At 51.0% G+C, this 19,895-nt stretch overlaps 1 protein-coding gene across 1 annotated transcript in view; it reads right to left on the bottom strand.

The window, feature by feature from the left end:
• LOC119973062 (protein FAM3C-like) overlaps positions 1-19,895 on the bottom strand; it is a 126,569-nt gene that overhangs the window by 20,841 nt on the left and 85,833 nt on the right. The window contains exons 3-4 of the mRNA XM_038810521.1: positions 13,353-13,460; positions 3,534-3,657 (exon numbers count right to left, since the gene is read on the bottom strand). Coding sequence (XP_038666449.1) covers positions 3,534-3,657; positions 13,353-13,460 — 232 coding nt within the window. The remainder of the gene's footprint in view (positions 1-3,533; positions 3,658-13,352; positions 13,461-19,895) is intronic.

Below are 19,895 nucleotides of genomic sequence, written 5' to 3' on the forward strand. Positions count from 1 at the left end.
TTAACGTATTTAACAGTCTCCTGTGCGGCACCTTGTCAAAGGCCTTCTGGAAATCCAAATAGATCACGTCCACTGGCTCTCCTTTGTCTTACTTCCTCATTACCTCCTCAAAGAATTCTAACAGATTTGTCAAGCATGACCTCCCCTTGACGAAGCCATGCTGACTCAGTCCTATTTTACCATGCACTTCTAAGTATTCTATAATCTTACCAACAACCAAAATCAAGCTAACCGGCCTATAATTTCTTGTCTTCTGCCTCCCTCCCTTCTTAAACAGCGGTGTTACATTAGCCATTTTCAAATCCCCTGGGACTCTTCCTGCCTCCAGTAATTCTCAAAAGATCACCACCGATGCTGCCACAATTTCCTCAGCTATCTTCGTTAGAACCCTGGGGTCTAGTCCATCCGGTCCAGGTGATTTATCTGCCTTCAGTCCTTTCAGATTCCCCAGCATCTTCTCCTTAGTGATGGCCACTCACCTCTGCCCCTTGACTCTCTTGAAGTTCTGGTATGCCACTGGTGTCTCCACTGTGAAGACTGGTTTAAACTACCTATTCAGTTCCTCTGCCATTTCTTTGTTTCCTATTACAACTTCTCCATCCTCATTTTCCCAGTTGTCCAATGTCCACTCTTGCCTCTGCCTTACTTTTTATATATCAAAAAAACTCTTGCAGGTGGAAATGGAGGAGGTTCGAGCTGCGATTGGGAAGATGCAACTGGGCAAGGCACCGGGGCTGCATGGGTTCCCGGTAGAGTTTTATTAAAGTTTTTGGATAGGCTGGTGCCGCTATTGGTGGAAATGTTCAAAGATGCTGTGGTTAAGCGGGTACTTCTGGAGGTGATGGGAAAGGCACCCATTTTGTCGTTGTTAAAAAAGTATAAGGACCCGGTGGAATGTGGGTCTTGCAGATCAATATCGCTGCTAAATGATGGATACCAACACCCTGGCCAAGATGTTGATGGTTACGTTGGAAGAGTGCCTTCCGCAGGTGATTCAGGAAGATCAGACAGGGTTTGTAAAGGGTAGGCAGTTGTCTTTGAACTTGCAGCTTTTGTTAAATGTGGTGCTCTCTCCATCAGATGGGGGGGAGCCTGGTGTGGTGGTGGTGCTGGATGCGGAGAAGGCATTTGAACATGTCGAGTGGAGCTACTTGTCTGCGATGTCGGAGAGTTTTGGGTTTGGGCCTAAGTTTGTGGCGTGGGTGAAATTGCTAAATAGGGAACCGAAGGCGAGTGTGTACACAAATTAGGTGAATTTGGGGTACTTTAAGTTACATAGGGGAATGTGGTGGGGGTGCCCCATGTACCCCCTTCTGTTTGTGCTGGCAGTAGATCCCTTAGCCATTGCGCGTAGATGCTTGGACAAGGGGATAAGGGGGGAGAGGTTGAAGCACAGGGTTTCTTTGGATGCTGACGGTTTGTTGTACACCTCGGGTTCTACGGTGGGGGATATAATGGGGCTGCTCAGGAGGTTTGGGGCGCTTTCAGATTATAAATTGAACCTGGAAAACACTGAATGTCTTCTGGTGTCTTCTGCGGGGGCAGGAGCAATCGCGGGGAGGGGGGGGGGTGCTGTCTTGGGTGGTGACTACCCACTTAATATACCTTAGAGTGCAGGTGGCACAGGATTGGGCCCGGCTTCGTAAATTGAATTTCACGAACTTGATGGGTCATATCAAGGTGGATCTATTGAGCTGGGACAGCCTTCCCCTATCATTGGCAGGACTGGTGCAGGCAGTAAAGATGAGTATTTTGCCACAATTTTTAATCTTATTTCAGTGCATACTGGTCTTGTTGCGGAAAATGTTTTTTAAGAGGATGGAACGGATGATTTTGTTGTTTGTTTGGGCAGGTAAGGTAGCAAGGATTAGGAAGATGGTGCTTCAGAGAGGGCGGCAGTCAGAGGGTCTGGGCCTTCCAAACCTGTTGTATTATCTTGGCGAATGCCGAGAAGGTGCAGAATTGGAATAAAGAGCCAGAAGCTTTGTGGGTGAAGGTGGTGGCAGGCTCTTGTTAGGGGTTGAGGTTGTGGGCGCTTCCAACGGTGCCGCTCCTGTTCGCCCCAGGGAAGTATTCAGGGAGTCCGGTGGTGTGGCCACACTGAAGACATGGAGGAAATTTCGGAAGCACTTTAGGTTAAGGGCGGGGTCGATGTTGATGCCAATCCGAGGGAATCATGTGTTGGAGCTGGTGAGGCTGGTTGCGAGGTTTCAGGGTTGGGAGGGGCGGGCGATGATGGAGATGAAGGATTTATTTCTAGAAGGGCGGTTCATGGGTTTGGAGGAGTTGTTAGAGAAGGATGGGATTCTGCGGGAAGGCCTTTAGGTCTACGCAGGTGCTGGACTTTTGCAAAGGAGTTTTTCTCAACTTTCCCAGAGGCGCCGCCTTCCTCGTTGTTGGAGGGTGTTGACAGTGAAGGGGCTGGGGGGGTGGGGCGGGAGGGGGGGGGTCATCTCAGCGATTTATGGGAGGATGTTGGAGGAGGATAAGGTGTTGTTGGAGTGGATTAAGGCAAAGTGGGAGGAGGAGCTGGGGATGGCATTGGAGGAGTGGTTGTGGTGTGAGGTGCTGCGGAGGGTGAACGCCTCAACCTCATGTGTGAGGCTGGGGCTGATACCGCTAAAGGCGGTGCACGGGGCACACCCGACAAAGGTGAGAATGAGCCGCTTGTTTGAGGAGGTGGAGGACATTTGCGAGCAGTGTGGGATGGTCCGGCCAATCATGTTCTGGTCCTGCCCGAAGTCGGACAGATTTTGGAGGTTGTTTTTTGAGCACCATGTCGGCCATCTTGCACGTGGATTTGGAGCCCAGTTCCCTGGGGGCCATATTTGGGATGTCGGATGTGCCAGAACTGCAGACGGGAGTGGGGGCAGATGTTTTAGCTTTAACCTCGCTGTTTGTTCACAGAGGGGTCCTGTTGAGGTGGAGGTCAGCTTCTCTGCCCTCTGCCTTGATATAGCTGGGGGATTTGACGAAGGTCAATTTTGTTTTAAGGGGTGCGAGTGAGGTGTTCCACAAGAGCTGGGGTTAGTTTATACTGCATTTTAAAGAGTTGGTTGCCGTCAGCTGCTGGGGAGGGGTAGTGTGCATCTTTTTTCGGGTGTTATTGGGGTGTAGGGGTTTTTGATGATTTGTTTTGTTAGGCTGTATGCTTAAAATGTTAAAAATCAAATAAAAATATTTTCAAAAAATATATAATAAATGGTACAACTTTAAAGGTGAGTGACACCCCAATTCATCTCTCCGTGAGGGACTTGTGAAATATGCCCATCAACTGGGGCTCTTAAAATCGCCTCATAAAAGCTTCATAAAAGTCATTCTCTCTTCAGCTTTGACGAAGGGTCATATGGACATGGAAGGCTAACTCTGTTCCTCTCTCCACGGATGCTGCCAGACCTGCTGAGATTTTCCAACATTTTATGTCTTATGTTAGATTTACAATAATCTTCACACAAAATGAACTTCGTAGGATGGTCATTATTCAAAGAACATTTACAATCCAGCTGTGGCAGAGTTATATCTTGGGTACTCACACTTTATCATTGAAACAGATGTTGGGTCCAACAACACTGGCTGCTCCACTTATGACTTTAAATGAAAAATGGTTTGCAGGACAATGTATTTCTGAGTTGCACAGGGACTTCTTAACTTCTGGTTCTGTAAATGTGAAAAGCAAAACATTTCTAATATGCTCCATATAATTCAAAAATGCCTTGGTTGAGAAATTGGTTGATGCCGTTCCTGTTTTTCAGGTATAAAATGGGATCAAAGCTTTCAATGTGCCAGGTGTCGAGCATGCACAAGTATGGCTACCTGACATATTGGCAAATTCAGAAAGTGAAGTGTGCAGGGACAGTGCTGAAACAAGCATTAAACACTTCACCTCTGCAAATAAGCGACCCACACTAGTTTGAAGACTGGTTACTGCCTAGCAAAACAGCTCATTCATTTGAGAAGCGTGACCCTCTGGTGGAAATCCAAACACTCCTTCCGGGTGAAACAGCAATTTAGGAGTACTGCGTTCAATGTAGTATACCGTAATTGTTGTTCATGGTGCGATATCTTAGCCAAACTGGGGAGATCAAACACAAATGGGGGTGCCCACTTTGTGGTCAATTATTCTCACAGAGTTCACAAGTGACATAAGGTCATATGCCACAGCTGCCCACAATGTTTTAGGTAAAGGCACGCATGCATGATTTGTCCAGTGACACAGAAAAATCCCTTTGTCACCTTTCTTGGCTGGTTGACTGAAGAATAGGGAACAAGGTGAGTGTTGGTGAAATAAAAGTGAACAGAGAAACAACAGTGGGTAGCACTGTTGCTTCACAGCTCCAGGGGCCCAGGTTCGGTTCCTGGCTTGGGTCACTGTCCGTGTGGAGTCTGCACGTTCTCCCCGTGTCTGCGTGTGTTTCCTTTGGGCGCTCCGGTTTCCTCCCACAAGTCCCGAAAGATGTGCTCTTAGGTGAATTGGACATTCTGAATTCTCCCTCTGTGTACACGAACAGGCGCTGGAATGTGGCGACTAGAGGATTTCCACAGTAACTTCATTGCAGTGTTAATGTAAGCCTACTTGTGGCAATAAAGATTATTTTTTTAAAAACAGTACATCTCTGTAACCAATCAGGCTGAAGATTTGTAAAACGAACAATGCGAGAACCGAGAAGGAAGGACAGGTTAGGGTGAATGCTCAGGTACAGAAATAAAAATAACGAGAAGGAAAGAACATTTGACATAGTAAGGAAATCAAAGGCAGAAAGGAAAAGCAAAAAAAAATTTTTGATCTCCAATAACAATTAAAACTTGAAGAAATGAAACTCCATACTTGTAGTTAATTTTTGATGCCAGTGAGGGTGATTGGCCATCTTATAATGATCATGTTGTTAAAAGGATAATTGGACTAAAATGGACAAGATTTAATTTTTTGTGGTGAGTTAGTTTGAATGTACCAAACTAAAATAAGGGGCTGAATTTGGGGCTATGTTGCTCGGTGGGTACTATCATGCCGCAAGGTGATTTTCCTGGAGGGGTGATAGGGGTTGGAAAGGCTTCCCACCTGCCAGTACTGAGTAGCCAATTCAGTGGAATTAAAAGCTATGAAACATCTATCATCAAAAACTGACTGAGGTTTTACACTCAGTCTGCGGGCCCCAGAGGTGTTAGGGATTAGGCCAGTTTTCTGGAGATGCTGCCAGTTTCCAACCAGCAAGCCACTGTTTCTGGCAGGCTTTGAGGCCTTCCTGGCCTGCCTGGCTACAATTGCAGTCATCAACCATCCTGAGGAGAGATTCCCCTCCACAATTGTGGCCTGGAATTTGAATAAATTTCTAAAATGTAAGAAGTTGAGAGGGGGCATCTCAAAATGGAGGCACTCCTTTTGTCTCTCAGCTGAACTGTGGGCTACTACTCCTGTCACTCTGCAGAGGTCTCTTATTGGACCTACAAGCTTTGACTGCTCATCTGGCATCGTATTTGGACGTAGAGCTCACACTCTGACCCCCAATTGAAAATGAAAATCGCTTATTGTCATGAGTAGGCTTCAATTAAGTTACTGTGAAAAGCCCCTAGTCGCCACATTCCGGCACCTGTTCGGGGAGGCTGGTACGGGAATTGAACCGTGCTGCTGGCCTGTCTTGGTCTGCTTTCAAAGCCAGCGGTTTAGCCCAGTGTGCTAAACCAGCGCAATTAAGTAACTGTTTCTGCGATGTGCAGGGTCGTGATACCCATTTGACTCCAATGTCAGGGACCCAACCCAAAGCCCTACCAAATAACATTGTGCCTTTCTGATGAGTCATTGATTTCATTGATGAGTCAGTAAGAAGTCATTTTCACAAAGCTATGAGTGGAACAGTGCATCTCAAATAGCAAACTGTGGCTTTCCGCATTCAATTGTGCATCTATTTGACCAGAATTGCTGCTACATTTGTGAATAAATAACAGAAAGCACCTTTATCTCACTATTATTTTGTTAGCTAATTGTGGGAAAATTCATCTCAGTGATATCAAGAAATGGCTGAAGGCGCTGTATACTGAAAAGGCTATGATCCCAGATAGGATTTCGGCAATACTGAAGACTTGTGTTCCAGGACTTGCCGCTCCTATAGCCAAGCTGTTCCAGTACAACTACAACACTGGCATCTACCCAGCAATGTGACAAATTGCCCAGGTGTGCCCTGCACACAAGAAACAGGTCAAATCCAACCCATCCAATTACCGCCCCATCAGTTTACTCTCAATCATCAGCTGAGGGGTCATCAACAGTGCGATTAAGCGACATTTATACAGCAATAATCTGTTCACTGACACTCAGTTTGGGCTTCCGCCAGGGTCACTCAGCTTCTGACCTCATAACAGCCTTGGTTCAAACATGGACACAATAATAATAATCTTTATTATCACAATTAGGTTTACAGTAACACTGCAATGAAGTTACTGTGAAAAGCCCCTAGTCGCCACACTCCGGCGCCTGTTCGGGTACACAGAGGGAGAACTCAGAATGTCGAATTCACCTAACAGCACGCCTTTCGGGACTGAACTGAAGAGCTGAACTCCAGAAGTGATCTGAGAGTGACAGCCCTTGACATCAAGGCAGCATTTGACCAAATGTGATATCAAGGAGCTCTAGCAAAACTGGAGTCAAAGGGAATCAGGAGGAAAACCCACCGCTGGTTGAAGTCACACCTCGGACAAAGGAAAATGGTTGTGGTGGTTAGAGGACAATCATCTCTGTTCGAGTGATGCACTTTGGAAGGAGAAACAAGACAAGGCAGTACTCAATGAATGGCAGGACAATAGGAAGCTCAGGGGAACAGAGGGATCTTGGGGTGCTTGTCCACAGATCCCTGAAGGGCGCAGGACAGCTGAATAGGATAGTTAAGAAGGCATACGGGGCACCTGCCTTTATCAGTTGTGGTATAGATTATAAGAGCAGAGAGGTAATGTTACTTGTACAGGACTTTGGTTAGGTTACAGCTGGAGTGCTGTGTTCAGTTCTGGTCACTGCGCTATGAGAAGGATGTGATTGCACTAGAGATGGTGCAGAGGAGATTCACCAGGATGTTGCCTGGGATGGAGCATTTTAGCGATGAAGAGAGGTTAGATAAGCTTGGGTTATTTTCTTTGGGACAGAGAAGACTGAGAGGGGACCTGATTAAGGTGTATAAGGTTATGAGGAGCAGGGCAGCACGGTGGTACAGTGGGTTAGCCCTGCTGCCTCACGGCGCTGAGGTCCCAGGTTCGATCCCGGCTCTGGGTCACTGTCTGTGTGGAGTTTGCACATTCTCCCCGTGTTTGCGTGGGTTTCGCCCCCACAACTGAAAGATGTGCAGGTTAGGTGGATTGGCCACGCTAAATTGCCCCTTAATTGGAAAAAATTAATTGGGCATTCTAAATTTTAAAAATAAGAAAGATTATGAGGAACATAGACAGGGTGAATAGTTGAACGGCCAATAACAAGGAGGCATAATTTTAAGGCGAAAGGCAGGAGGTATGGAAAAGATTTGAGAAAAATAAATTTCAACCAGAGGGTGGTGGGAATCTGGAATGCACTGCCTGGGAGGGTAGTTGAGGCAGGAAACCTCATAATCTTTAAAAAGTACCTGGATGAGCACTTGAAATGTCTTAACATTCAAGGCTATGGGTCAAGTGCTGTGAAGTGGGATTAGTGGAGATTTAGAGTAGTTTTTGTTGGTGCAGACTCAATGGGCCAAAGGGCCTGTTCTGTATTGTATGATTCTGAACTGCAGGAGTTCCTCAGGGTAGTATCCGATGCCCAATCATCTTCAGATACTTCATCAATGACCTTCCTTCCATCATATGGTCACAAGTGGGGATGTTCACTGATTTCTGCACAATGTTCAGCACCATTTGCGCATCCTCAGATAATGAAGCAGTCCATGTCCAAATGCAGCAAGACCTGGACAATATCCAGGCTTGGACTGGCATGTGTCAAGCAACATTCGCTCCACAAAAGTGCCAGGCAATGTCCATCTCCAACAAGCGAGGATCTAACCATCGTCCCTTGACTTTCAATTGCATTATCATTGCTGAACCACATCAACATCTTGGGGATACCTTTGATCAGAAACTGAACTGGTTGACACATAGTAATACTGTGGCTACAAGAGCAGGTCAAAAGCTAGGAATTATGTGGTGAATAACTCACCTCCTGACTCCCCAAAGCCTGTCCATCATCTACAAGGCACAAGTCAGAAGTGTAATGGCATACTCTTCACTTGCCTGGATGAGTGCAGCTGCATCAACACTCAAGAAGCTCAACACCATCCAGGACAAAGCAGCCTGCTTACCCCTTCCACAAACATTCAATCCCTTCACTACCGATACACAGTGTCAGCAGCGTGCACCATCTACAAGCTGCAGCACCTTCCAAACCCACACTGCTACCAGCTAGAAGGACAAGGGCAGCAGATACATGGGAACATCACCACCTACAAGTTCCTCTCCAAGTCACTCACCATCCTAACTTGGAAACATATTGCCTTTCTTTCACTGCCGCTGGGTCAAAATCATGCCACTCACTCCCTAACTGCACTGTGGGTGCACCTACACTGCAGGGACTGCAGCGGTTCAAGAAGGCAATACACCACCACCTTCTCAAGGGCAACGAAGAATAGGCAATAAATGCTGACCTAGTTAATGATGCCCACATCCCATAAATGAGTTAAGAAAATGTACAGATATATTAGTTTCATTCAAATTTCCAGGAATTTGTATGCTTTCGGTTGGCATAACCAGGCTAAGAAACATGGTTGAGATGAGCAAAAAGAAAAACTATGAAATTAAAAATTAAAAAAGGGAAATGTTTTAAAACTGAATAAGAGTGATTTTTCCTGATTAATGAAAGGAGATTCCTGCTGCTGAAGTCTTTTGTCTTTCACACATCAGAAGAAACACTAGAGTGCCAAATTTCAAACTACCAGAACAACGTATACTATATCAGAGAAGGATGCTGACTGGTTGGCAAAGCCTTGCCTTTGTCCTGTTGAGTGTCAGGGTGACATGTCTGTTTTTTTTAAACAATATTCAAATTCTGTACAAGCCAAGCACTGATCTTTCCTCTGCTGCTGAGCAGATTGCCTATTTTACATGTCGCCTAATTTTGTTTGGCTTCAAAGAATAAGTAGATCAGTTTCATGGAAGTGAATTGGAAAAAGTGGGTATAACTGGATTTAACTCCTGATCTTACTGGCAGCATTGGAAATTTACGTAAAACTGGGCTGCAACTCCTTCAAACTTAAATATTTCTTGCTCCAATTAGCAGGCAATTTGTAACTGCAATAGTCCCCCCGATGCCCAAAGATAAGCACCAGACAAAGCCAGAGGTTATTTTCTCCAAGTCAAGCACCCAGCTGTTGACTGGTCAGATGTGAAACTAAATATTGTAGCAGCTTGCCCTCAATGCAGAACTGCTCGGTTTTATTACTCAATAACTGGGAGTTCAATTTGAACCCAGAACTCTTGGCTAAATTAAAACCAAAGCAACAGATCCCAGTTCCGACAAAATAGAAACCGAGGAAATAGAAGCAGGAGGAGGCCACTCGTCCCTTCGAGCCTGCTACGTCATTCATTTTCATCATGGCTGATCATCAAGTTTAATACCTGGATACCGTCTCCCCCCCTCCCCCTCCCCCTCCCCCCCCAATTTCTCTTGGTCCCTTTAGCCCCAAGAGCTATATCTAATTACACAACATTTTGGCCTCAACTACTTTCTGTGGTAGTGAATCAGATTCACTACACTCTGGGTGAAGACATTTCTCCTCACCTCAGTCCTAAAAGGTTTACCCCTTATCCTCAAGCTATGACCCCTAGTTCTGGAGTCCCCGATCATCGGGAACATTCTTTCTGAATCTTGTGTTGACAATGTTAACACAACTCACGCTTTCAGGTGCCGCCTGAATTGCTGGACAATCTTTTTGATCTAATTTCAGATTTTGCCTGAATCGATTTTCTTTGCCAAAATTCCAAAACCATCGTCCAGATACAGGAGTCGACTTTCAGCCATGGGCAAACCAAACACTTACCGTTGCTGACAGAATGAAGTAAATATTTCCTATAGCATGTGTTACCTCTGCTTTTCACCAATCAATATTCGAAATATTAAACTCAGCTGGGGATGTGGTGCCGGAGCCAGGGAAGATAAATTAGGCATTTAGAGAGTATAACCAAGGACTTTACAAGGCGGACCGGAGGCGGGGGGGGGGGGGGGGGGGGGGGGGGGGAGAGGAGCAGGACATGGGGCGGTTTCTGGATGAGCTGGAATTTCCCCAGGTGGAGAAAGCAAAGAGACAGGCGTGGAGGAACTCCTGGGGCTGAGGGAGATGCTGGATAGTATCAGGGGTATGAAGGCTGGGAAGGCCCCTTGGCCGGATGGGTACCCGGCGGAATTTTATAAGGAATTTGCGGCGGACCTGGCACCACATCTGCTGGGGGCAGTTAATGAAGCTCTGGAGAACGGGGAGTTGCCGGAGACGATGATGCAGGCAGTAATCACACTAATCCCAAAAAAAGGGAAGGATCCGGTGGAATGTGGGTCGGATATACCCATAATCAGGGCTGGTTTAGCACAGGGCTAAAGAGCTGGCTTTTAAAGCAGACCAAGGCAGGCCAGCAGCATGATTCAATTCATGTACCAGCCTCCCCGAACAGGCACCGGAATGTGGCGACTAGGGGCTTTTCACAGTAACTTTATTTGAAGCCTACTTGTGACAATAAGCGATTTTCATTTTAATTTCATCACTATTGAACATGGATGTGAAAGTATTGGCGAAGGTGTTGGTGGGGAGGATGGAGGGCTGTGTCCCGGGGTGGTTGCAAAAGATCAAACAGGCTCTGTGAAGGGCAGGCAGCTCGCGAGTAATATAAGACGGCTGTTCAATGTGGTGAGGAATCCGTCGGGGGCTCTGGTTCCAGAGGTGGTGGTGTCCATGGATGCGGAGAAGGCATCTGAACGGGTGAAGTGGCAGTACTTGTTTGAAGTTTTGGGAAGGTTTGGGTTTGCGCTGAGATTTGTGACATGGGTGCAGTTGCTGTATGTGGTACCAAGGGCGAGTGTGAGGACAAATTATATGAGCTCACAAAGCTTTGGCTTACACAATGATACGAGGCAGGGGTACACATTCGCCGTTGCAGTTTGTGCTGGCCATAGAGCCATTGGCGATGGATCTCAGGGGGTCGGCGGAGTGGCGGGAGATTATAAGAACATAAGAACATAAGAACTAGGAGCAGGAGTAGGCCATCTGGCCCCTCGAGCCTGCTCCGCCATTCAATGAGATCATGGCTGATCTTTTGTGGACTCAGCTCCACTTTCCGGCCCGAACACCATAACCCTTAATCCCTTTATTCTTCAAAAAACTATCTATCTTTACCTTAAAAACATGTAATGAAGGAGCCTCAACTGCTTCACTGGGCAAGGAATTCCATAGATTATGAGGGGACAGAGGGAGCATTGGATGTCGCTCTATGCCGATGACCTCTTGCTGTATGTTTCGGATCCGTTGGAGAGTATGGGAAGGAGTCTGGGCCTGTTGGGGAGGTTTGGAGAGTTTTCGGGGTACAAACTGAATGTAGGGAAAAGCGAGGTATTCCCCGTGGATGAGTTGGGTCAGCGGGCTATTTTAGGGGGGATGCCATTTATGGTAGTGAGGCATAGGTTTAGGTATTTGGGGATTCAGGTAGCAAAGGAATGGATGGGGCTCCATAAGTGGAATTTAACGAAGCTGGTGGAGGAGGCCAGTGGGGGAATCTTAAGCGGTGGGATACACTGCACTTAACATTGGTGGGGAGGGTCCAAATGGTGAAAATGAATATTCTGTCGAGATTCTTGTTTATCTTTTAGGCTCTCCCGATCTTTAAATCAAAGGCCTTTTTTCGGAAAGTGGACATTCATCTTGGACTTTGTATGGGTGGGGAAGGTGCTGAGGGTGGTGAGGACCCTGCTATAGAGGCAGAGGCAGCCGGGGGTGGGTGGGTGGTGGGGGGGGGGGGGGGGGGGGGGTTGGCGTTGCCAAAATTGCTTCATTATTATTGGGCGGCGAATGTGGACAAGATGTGGCGGTGGTGGGAAGGAGAAGGTGTAGAGTGTGTTAGGATGGAGGAGGACTCTTGTTACAGGTCTAGTTTGTGGGCTATGGTGACGGCAGCATTGACAATGGCTCCGAGTAGGTATTCAGTGAGCCCAGTCGTGCAGTCCACGGTGAAGATATGGAATCAGCTGAGGAGGCATTTTAGGGTGGAAGGCATGTCGGTGCTAACGCCGCTGTGCGAGAATCATGGGTTTGGGGGTGGGGGGGGGGCGTGGATAGTGTATTAGTGTATACAGGAGGTGGAGGAAAGTGGGGCTGGTCAAGGTGAGGGATTTTTATTTGGAGGAAGGGTTCACCAGTCTGGAGCAGCTAAGGGAGAGGGTAGAGCTGCTGAGGGGTAGTGAGTTCAGGTATCTGCAGGTTAGGGACTTTGCACAAAAGGTCCAGAAGGGGTTCCCTAGGTTGACGGGATACACCCTGCTGGAGCGACTGCTGCTTCTGGATGTGGAAGAGGAGGGAAGAATTGGGGATATAAACAAGTGGCTGGGGGAGCAGGGAAGTGAGAGGATGGTGAAGATCAAGGAGAAATGGGAAGCGGAGTTGGGAATGGAGATCAATTGGGGAGTATGGAGTGAGACACTGCAAAGGGTAAACAGGACCTCCTCATGTGCAAAGATGAGCCTGATATAGTTTAAGGTGGTGCACAGGGTGCATATGACTCGGGCGAGAATGAGTAGGTTATTTCAAGGGGTAGTAGATGAGTACGAGAGGTGTGGGCAGGGGCCAGCGAGTTTTGTGGTTGCGAAAAATTGGGAAGATTCTGGGTGGGAGTGTTCACAGTCTTAGCCAGGACAGTGGAGGAGGGAGTAGAACCGGACCCTTTGGTGGCGATATTTGGGGTTTCAGAGAAGCTGGAGTTCATGGAGAGGAGGAAGGCCAATGTCTTGGCCTTCGCCTCTCTGATTGCACGGCGACGAATTTTGCGGGAGTGGCAGTCGGCATCGACACCCGGGGTTGGGTGACCTGTTTGACTTCCTGCAGTTAGAGAAGATAAAGTTTGAGTTAAGGGGCTCAGCAGGGGAGTTTGAGAAAAGGTGGGGAATGTTTGTGACCGTGTTCATCGCAGGGGGGTGGGGGGGTGGGTGGTGGGGGAGGAGGGTGGGTGAAAAACAGGAAAAATCTGTACAGAGTGTATAGTTGATTGTTGGGAAGTATGTTTCCCGGGGTGTTTATTTTCTGTAATCGGCGTTGCTACATGTTTATAATAAAATACATTTAAAAAATAAGAAATATTAAACTCAGTGTCCATACCTGCTAAATACTTCACTCCATTCAGATTTTCTTTAGAACTCACGAATCTACTTGCCAAAAACAATGTCAGAACACTGACAAGCAGCACCACTATACCACGTATGACAGCTGTAAGATAACATGGAAATAGCATTACAATTGAACTTTATTGTTGGTAGGATGGTTTCAGGGTGGTCAACTCCCTACGGAGCTGCTTGTTGTGCACCGCTCTCCTTGGCCATCCGTTATCTCCTCTCTTCCACTGTTTGATGTGCCCCTCCTGATTCTAGGATTCTCACTGCGATGCATTAAAGAAGGAAATAGGGAGAGTGCAGGGCCAACATGTTCCAATAATGAAAAAGGGAGGGACCAACAAATTCAGTGAACCTTGAATATTGAGGGATATACAGCACTGGATAAAAAGAAAAAGGAGACTTACGGCAGACATCGAGAGCTCAAAACAGCAGAAGCCCGAGAGTCATATAGAATGTGCAAGAGGGAACTTAAAAAGCAAATTGGACAGCAAAAAGGGGACATGAAAGGATACGGACAGGCAAAATAAAGGAAAATCCTAAGTAGTTTTACAAGTATATTAAGGGTAAAAGGATAACTTGAGAAAGAGGAGGGCCAATTAAGAGCCACAGTGGTAATGTGTGTGTGCAGCAGGAGGATGTAAGTCGGGGTCTAAATTAATTTGTGTTGGTGTTCACCAGTGAGAAGGATGGTGTGGATATGGAAATCAGGGAGGAGGGCGGTGATAAAATTAAACAAATCAACAGACGGGGGGTTCTGAGTGGTCTGACAGACTTAAAAGTAGACAGACCCCCAGAGCCAGATGAAATGTTCCCCAGGCTGTTGAGTGAGGCAAGGGAGGAAATAGCTGGGGCGCTGGCATTAATTTTCTATTCCTCTCTGGCGACAGGAGAGGTAATGGAGTATTGGAGTACAGCCAATGTGGTACCATTATTCAAAAAGGGAGGAAGGGATAAACTAGGAAACTACAGGCCAGTCAGCCTAAACTGAAGTGGTGGGGAAACTATTGGAAGCAATTCTGAGAGATGGAATTAATCTGCATTTGGAGAGGCAGGGATTAATCAAGAATAGTCACCTTGGTTTTGTTAAGGGGAGGTCAACGAGATTGAATTTTTCAAAGAGGTGACCAGGTGTATAGATGAGTGCAATGCATATGACATAGTCTACTTGGACTTCAGGAAGGCTTTCGAGAAGGTCCCACGTAGGAGACTGATAGCAAAGGTAAGAATCCATGGGATCCAAGGAAATTTGGAAAATTGGATCCAGAATTGGCTGAATGGCAGGAAGCAGAGGGTGATGGTCGAAGGGTGTTTTTCTGACTGGAAGCCTGTGAGGTCCCACAGGAAACACTGTTGGGGTCCTTGCTAGTTGTGGTTTATCTAAATAATTTAGACATGTAGGATGGTTGATCAGTAAATTCTCCCGACCCCTCGCTGCCCCTCTCCTGGCCCCTCCCTGCTACTCTCCCGGCCCCTTGCTGCTTCTCTCCCGGAGCCTCGCTGCCACACACACCACCCGCGACCCCCCGCTGCCCTCTCACACTCTCTCGATCCCTCACTGCCCCTCTCCTGACCCCTCACTGCCACACTCTCCCCCTTTCTCGGCCCCTCGGTACCCCTCCTCAACCCCTCGCTGCCCCTCTCCCGACCCCTCACTGCCCCTCTCCTGACCCCTCACTGCCCCTCTCCTGGCCCCTCGCTGACCAACTCCCGGCCCCTCGCTGCCCCTCCTGGCCCCTCCCTGCCCCTCTCCTGACTCCTAGCTGTCCCCCTCCCGGCCCCTCGCTGCCCCTCTCCCGGCCCCTCGCTGCCCCTCTCCCGGCCCCTCGCTGTCCCTCTCCCGGCCCCTCGCTGTCCCTCTCTCGGCCCCTCGCTGCCCCTCTCCCGGCCCCTCCCTGCCCCTCTCCCGGCCCCTCGCTGCCCCTCTCCCGGCCCCTCCCTGCCCCTCTCCCGGCCCCTCGCTGCCCCTCTCCCGGCCCCTCGCTGCCCCTCTCCCGGCCCCTCGCTGCCCCTCTCCCGGCCCCTCGCTGCCTCTCTCCCGGCCCCTCGCTGCCCCTCTCCCGGCCCCTCGCTGCCCCTCTCCCGGCCCCTCGCTGCCCCTCTCCCGGCCCCTCGCTGCCCCTCTCCCGGACCCTCGCTGTCCCTCTCCCGGCCCCTCGCTGCCCCTCTCCCGGACCCTCGCTGCCCCTCTCCCGGATCCTCGCTGCCCCTCTCCCGGCCCCTCGCTGCCCCTCTCCCGGCCCCTCGCTGCCCCTCTCCCGGCCCCTCGCTGCCCCTCTCCCGGCCCCTCGCTGCCCCTCTCCCAGACCCTCGCTGCCCCTCTCCCGACCCCACACTGCCACACTGTCCCCCTTTCCTGGCCCCTCGGTACCCCTCCCCGACCCCTCGCTGCCGCTCTCCCAGCGCCTCGCTGCCACACACACCACCCGCGACCCCCCCGCTGCCCTCTCACACTCTCTCGATCCCTCACTGCCCCTCTCCTGACCCCTCACTGCCACACTCTCCCCCTTTCTCGGCCCCTCGCTGCCCCTCTCCCGACCCCTCGCTGCCCCTCTCCCGACCCCTCACTGCCCCTCTCCCGGCCCCTCGCTGCCCCTCTCCCGGCCCCTCGCTGCCCCTCTCCCGGCCCCTCGCTGCCCCTCTCCCGGCCCCTCGCTGCCCCTCTCCCGGACCCTCGCTGCCCCTCTCCCGGCCCCTCGCTGCCCCTCTCCCGGCCCCTCGCTGCCCCTCTCCCGGACCCTCGCTGCCCCTCTCCCGGACCCTCGCTGCCCCTCTCCCGGCCCCTCGCTGCCCCTCTCCCAGCCCCTCGCTGCCCCTCTCCCAGACCCTCGCTGCCCCTCTCCCGACCCCACACTGCCACACTGTCCCCCTTTCCTGGCCCCTCGGTACCCCTCCCCGACCCCTCGCTGCCGCTCTCCCAGCGCCTCGCTGCCACACACACCACCCGCGACCCCCCCGCTGCCCTCTCACACTCTCTCGATCCCTCACTGCCCCTCTCCTGACCCCTCACTGCCACACTCTCCCCCTTTCTCGGCCCCTCGCTGCCCCTCTCCCGACCCCTCGCTGCCCCTCTTCCAACACCCCCCCCCAATGTCCCACTCTGCAGACCCCTTGCTGCCCCCCTCCCGACCCCTCTCTGCACCTCTCCTCACCCCTCGTTGGCCCTGGGTGGCGGGGAGGTGGGGGGGGGGGGAGCTAAGGATTGGGAAAGTGTCAGTAGCAGGGCAGTGAGGTGTTGGGAGGGGACAGTCTGTGCAGCAACCAGGAATCAGAAAGGACCAGCAAGTGGGGCAGTGAGGGGTCAGGAAAGGGTCAGCGAGCAGGTGAGTGGGGGTCAGGAAAGGGTCAGCGAGCAGGAGAGTGAGGGGTCAGGAAAGGATCAGCGAGCAGAGGAGTGAGGGGTCGGGAAAGGGTCAGCAAGTAGGAGAGTGAGGGGTCAGGAAAAGCTTAGCGAGCAGGAGAGTGAGGGGTCAGGAAAGGGTCAGCGAGCAGGAGAGTGAGGGTCAGGAAAGGGTCAGCGAGCAGGAGAGTGAGGGGTCAGGAAAGGGTCAGCGAGCAGGAGAGTGAGGGGTCAGGAAAGGGTCAGCGAGCAGGAGAGTGAGGGGTCAGGAAAGGGTCAGCGAGCAGGAGAGTGAGGGGTCAGGAAAGGGTCAGCGAGCAGGAGAGTGAGGGGTCAGGAAAGGGTCAGCGAGCAGGAGAGTGAGGGGTCAGGAAAGGGTCAGCGAGCAGGAGAGTGAGGGGTCAGAAAAGGGTCAGCGAGCAGAAGAGTGAGGGGTCAGAAAAGGGTCAGCGAGCAGAAGAGTGAGGGGTCAGGAAAGGGTCAGCGAGCAGGAGTGTGAGGGTTTAGGAAAGGGTCAGCGAGCAGGATAGTGAGGGGTCAGGAAAGGGTCAGCAAGCAGGAGTGTGAGGGTTTAGGAAAGGGTCAGCGAGCAGGAGAGTGAGGTGTCAGGAAAGGGTCAGCGAGCAGGAGAGTGAGGGTTTAGGAAAGGGCCAGCGAGCAGGAGAGTGAGGAGTCAGGAAACGGTCAGCGAGCAGGAGAGTGAGGGGTCAGGAAAGGGTCAGCGAGCAGGAGAGTGAGGGGTCAGGAAACGGTCAGCGAGCAGGAGAGTGAGGGGTCAGGAAATGGTCAGCGAGCAGGAGAGTGAGGGGTCAGGAAAGGGTCAGCGAGCAGGAGAGTGAGCGGTCAGGAAAGGATCAGCGAGCAGGAGAGTGAGGGGTCAGGAAAGGGTCAGCGAGCAGGAGAGTGAGCAGTCAGGAAAGGGTCAGCGAGCAGGAGAGTGAGGGGTCGGGAAAGGGTCAGTGAGTAGGATAGTGAGGGTTCAGTGAGCAGAGCAGTGAGGTGTTGGGTGAGGGGCAGCAATGGGTTTATGGGGGTCAGTGAGTGAGTAGTGAGGGATTGGGAGGGGGACAGTGCGGGGTCAGGACAAGGGCAGTGAGGGTGCAGCAGGGAGTAGTGAAGGTTAGGAAAAGGGTCAGTGAATAGGATAGTGAGGAGTCAGGAAGGGACACGAGTCGGGTATTGAAGGGTCGGGAGAGAGACAGTGTGCGGGGCAGTAAACAGTGGAGAGGGGTCAGTTAGCAGGATAGTGAGGGATCAGGAGGGGGCCCTTAGTGCAGTAGCGAGGGGTTGGGAAAGAGTCAGCGGGGCAGTGAGGGGTGGGATGGGGTAGTGAGGGGTGGGAGGGGGTAGTGAGGGGTGGGAGGGGTAGTGAGGGGTGGGAGGGGTTAGTGAGGGTGGGAGGGGTTAGTGAGGGGTAGTGAGGGGTGGGAGGGGGCAGTGAGGGGTGGGAGGGGTTAGTGAGGGTGGGAGGGGTTAGTGAGGGGTAGTGAGGGGTGTGAGGGGTAGTGAGGGGTGGGAGGGGTTAGTGAGGGGTGAGAGGGGTTAGTGAGGGTGGGAGGGGTTAGTGAGGGGTAGTGAGGGGTGGGAGGGGGCAGTGAGGGGTGGGAGGGGGTAGTGAGGGTAGGAGGGATTAGTGAGGGGTGTGAGGGGTAGTGAGCGGTGGGAGGGGGTAGTGAGGGGTGGGAGGGGTTAGTGAGGGTGGGAGGGGTTAGTGAGGGTGGGAGGGGTTAGTGAGGGGTGGGAGGGGGCAGTGAGGGGTGGGAGGGGGTACATAGAACATAGAACATAGAACAGTACAGCACAGAACAGGCCCTTCGGCCCTCAATGTTGTGCCGAGCCATGATCACCCTACTCAAACCCACGTATCCACCCTATACCCGTAACCCAACAACCCCCCCCAACCTTACTTTTTTATTAGGACACTACGGGCAATTTAGCATGGCCAATCCACCTAACCCGCACATCTTTGGACTGTGGGAGGAAACCGGAGCACCCGGAGGAAACCCACGCACACAGGGGGAGGACGTGCAGACTCCACACAGACAGTGACCCAGCCGGGAATCGAACCTGGGACCCTGGAGCTGTGAAGCATTTATGCTAACCACCATGCTACCCTGCTGTAGTGAGGGTGGGAGGGGTTAGTGAGGGTGGGAGGGGTTAGTGAGGGGTAGTGAGGGGTGGGAGGGGTTTGTGAGGGGTGCGAGGAGTAGTGAGGGGTGGAAGGGGCAGTGAGGGACGGAGAGGAACATGGGAGCAAGAGTAGACCACTCAGTCCATCGAGCCTCCTCCTTCATTCAATATAATCATGGCTGATCAGACACTTCAATGCTTTTTACACACATTAACCCAATACCTTTTACATTTCTGTTTGTGGTGAATCACAGTCCGTGTTATTCACACTGTTATTATATATGATGTACTGTGTCTGTGTAAGCTTGGTATACGAGCAGTTGTGCGGCTCTGCCCCTAGGGGGAGATGAGGAGTTTGTACTGGGCTCCACCCTTGGCTCCGCCCATGGCTCCGTTCATGGCTCCTCCCACTAACCGGAAGTATAAAGCCCGGCAGTCTGAGCCTGCCTGCCAGTTCATCTTGTCGCAAACCACTGTTCACTTCCAACTACGTGTCGTGGGAATTGATGGTCACATCACTGTTCATCAGAAATCTGTCAATCTCTACCTTAAACATACTCAATGGCTGAGTTTTCACAGCCCTTTGGGGTAAATAATTCCAAAGATTCACAACCCTTTGTGTGAAGAAATTTCTCCTCATCTCAGTCCATAGTGGCTTCCTCCTTATTTTGAAATAGTGTCCCCAATTCTAGTCTCCCCAACCAAGGGTACCATCTTGCCAGCACCCACCCTGTCTATCCTTTCAAGCAGCGAGCAGGGCAGTGAGGGGTTGGGAGGGGGCAGTGAGGGACTAGTTAGCAGTGCAGCGAGGGACTGGGAGGTTGTAGTTAGTGTGGCAGCAAGGAACAGGGAAAGGGTCAGCAGGCGGGGCACTCAGAGGTCAGGAGAGCGGCAGCAATGGATTGGGTGCGGGTCATTGAGCGGGCAATGAGAGGTCGGGAGAGGAGCTGCTATGGGGTCGGGTGTGGGGCAGTGTGGGGTTGGAGGAAGGGAAATGATGGGTGGGGAGGGGGTAGTGAGGGGTTGGGAGAAGGCTGTTGAGGGGTCAGGAGAGAGGCTGTA

Source organism: Scyliorhinus canicula, chromosome 11 (assembly GCF_902713615.1).
Source record: "Scyliorhinus canicula chromosome 11, sScyCan1.1, whole genome shotgun sequence".
NCBI classification, from domain to species: Eukaryota; Metazoa; Chordata; class Chondrichthyes; order Carcharhiniformes; family Scyliorhinidae; genus Scyliorhinus; species Scyliorhinus canicula.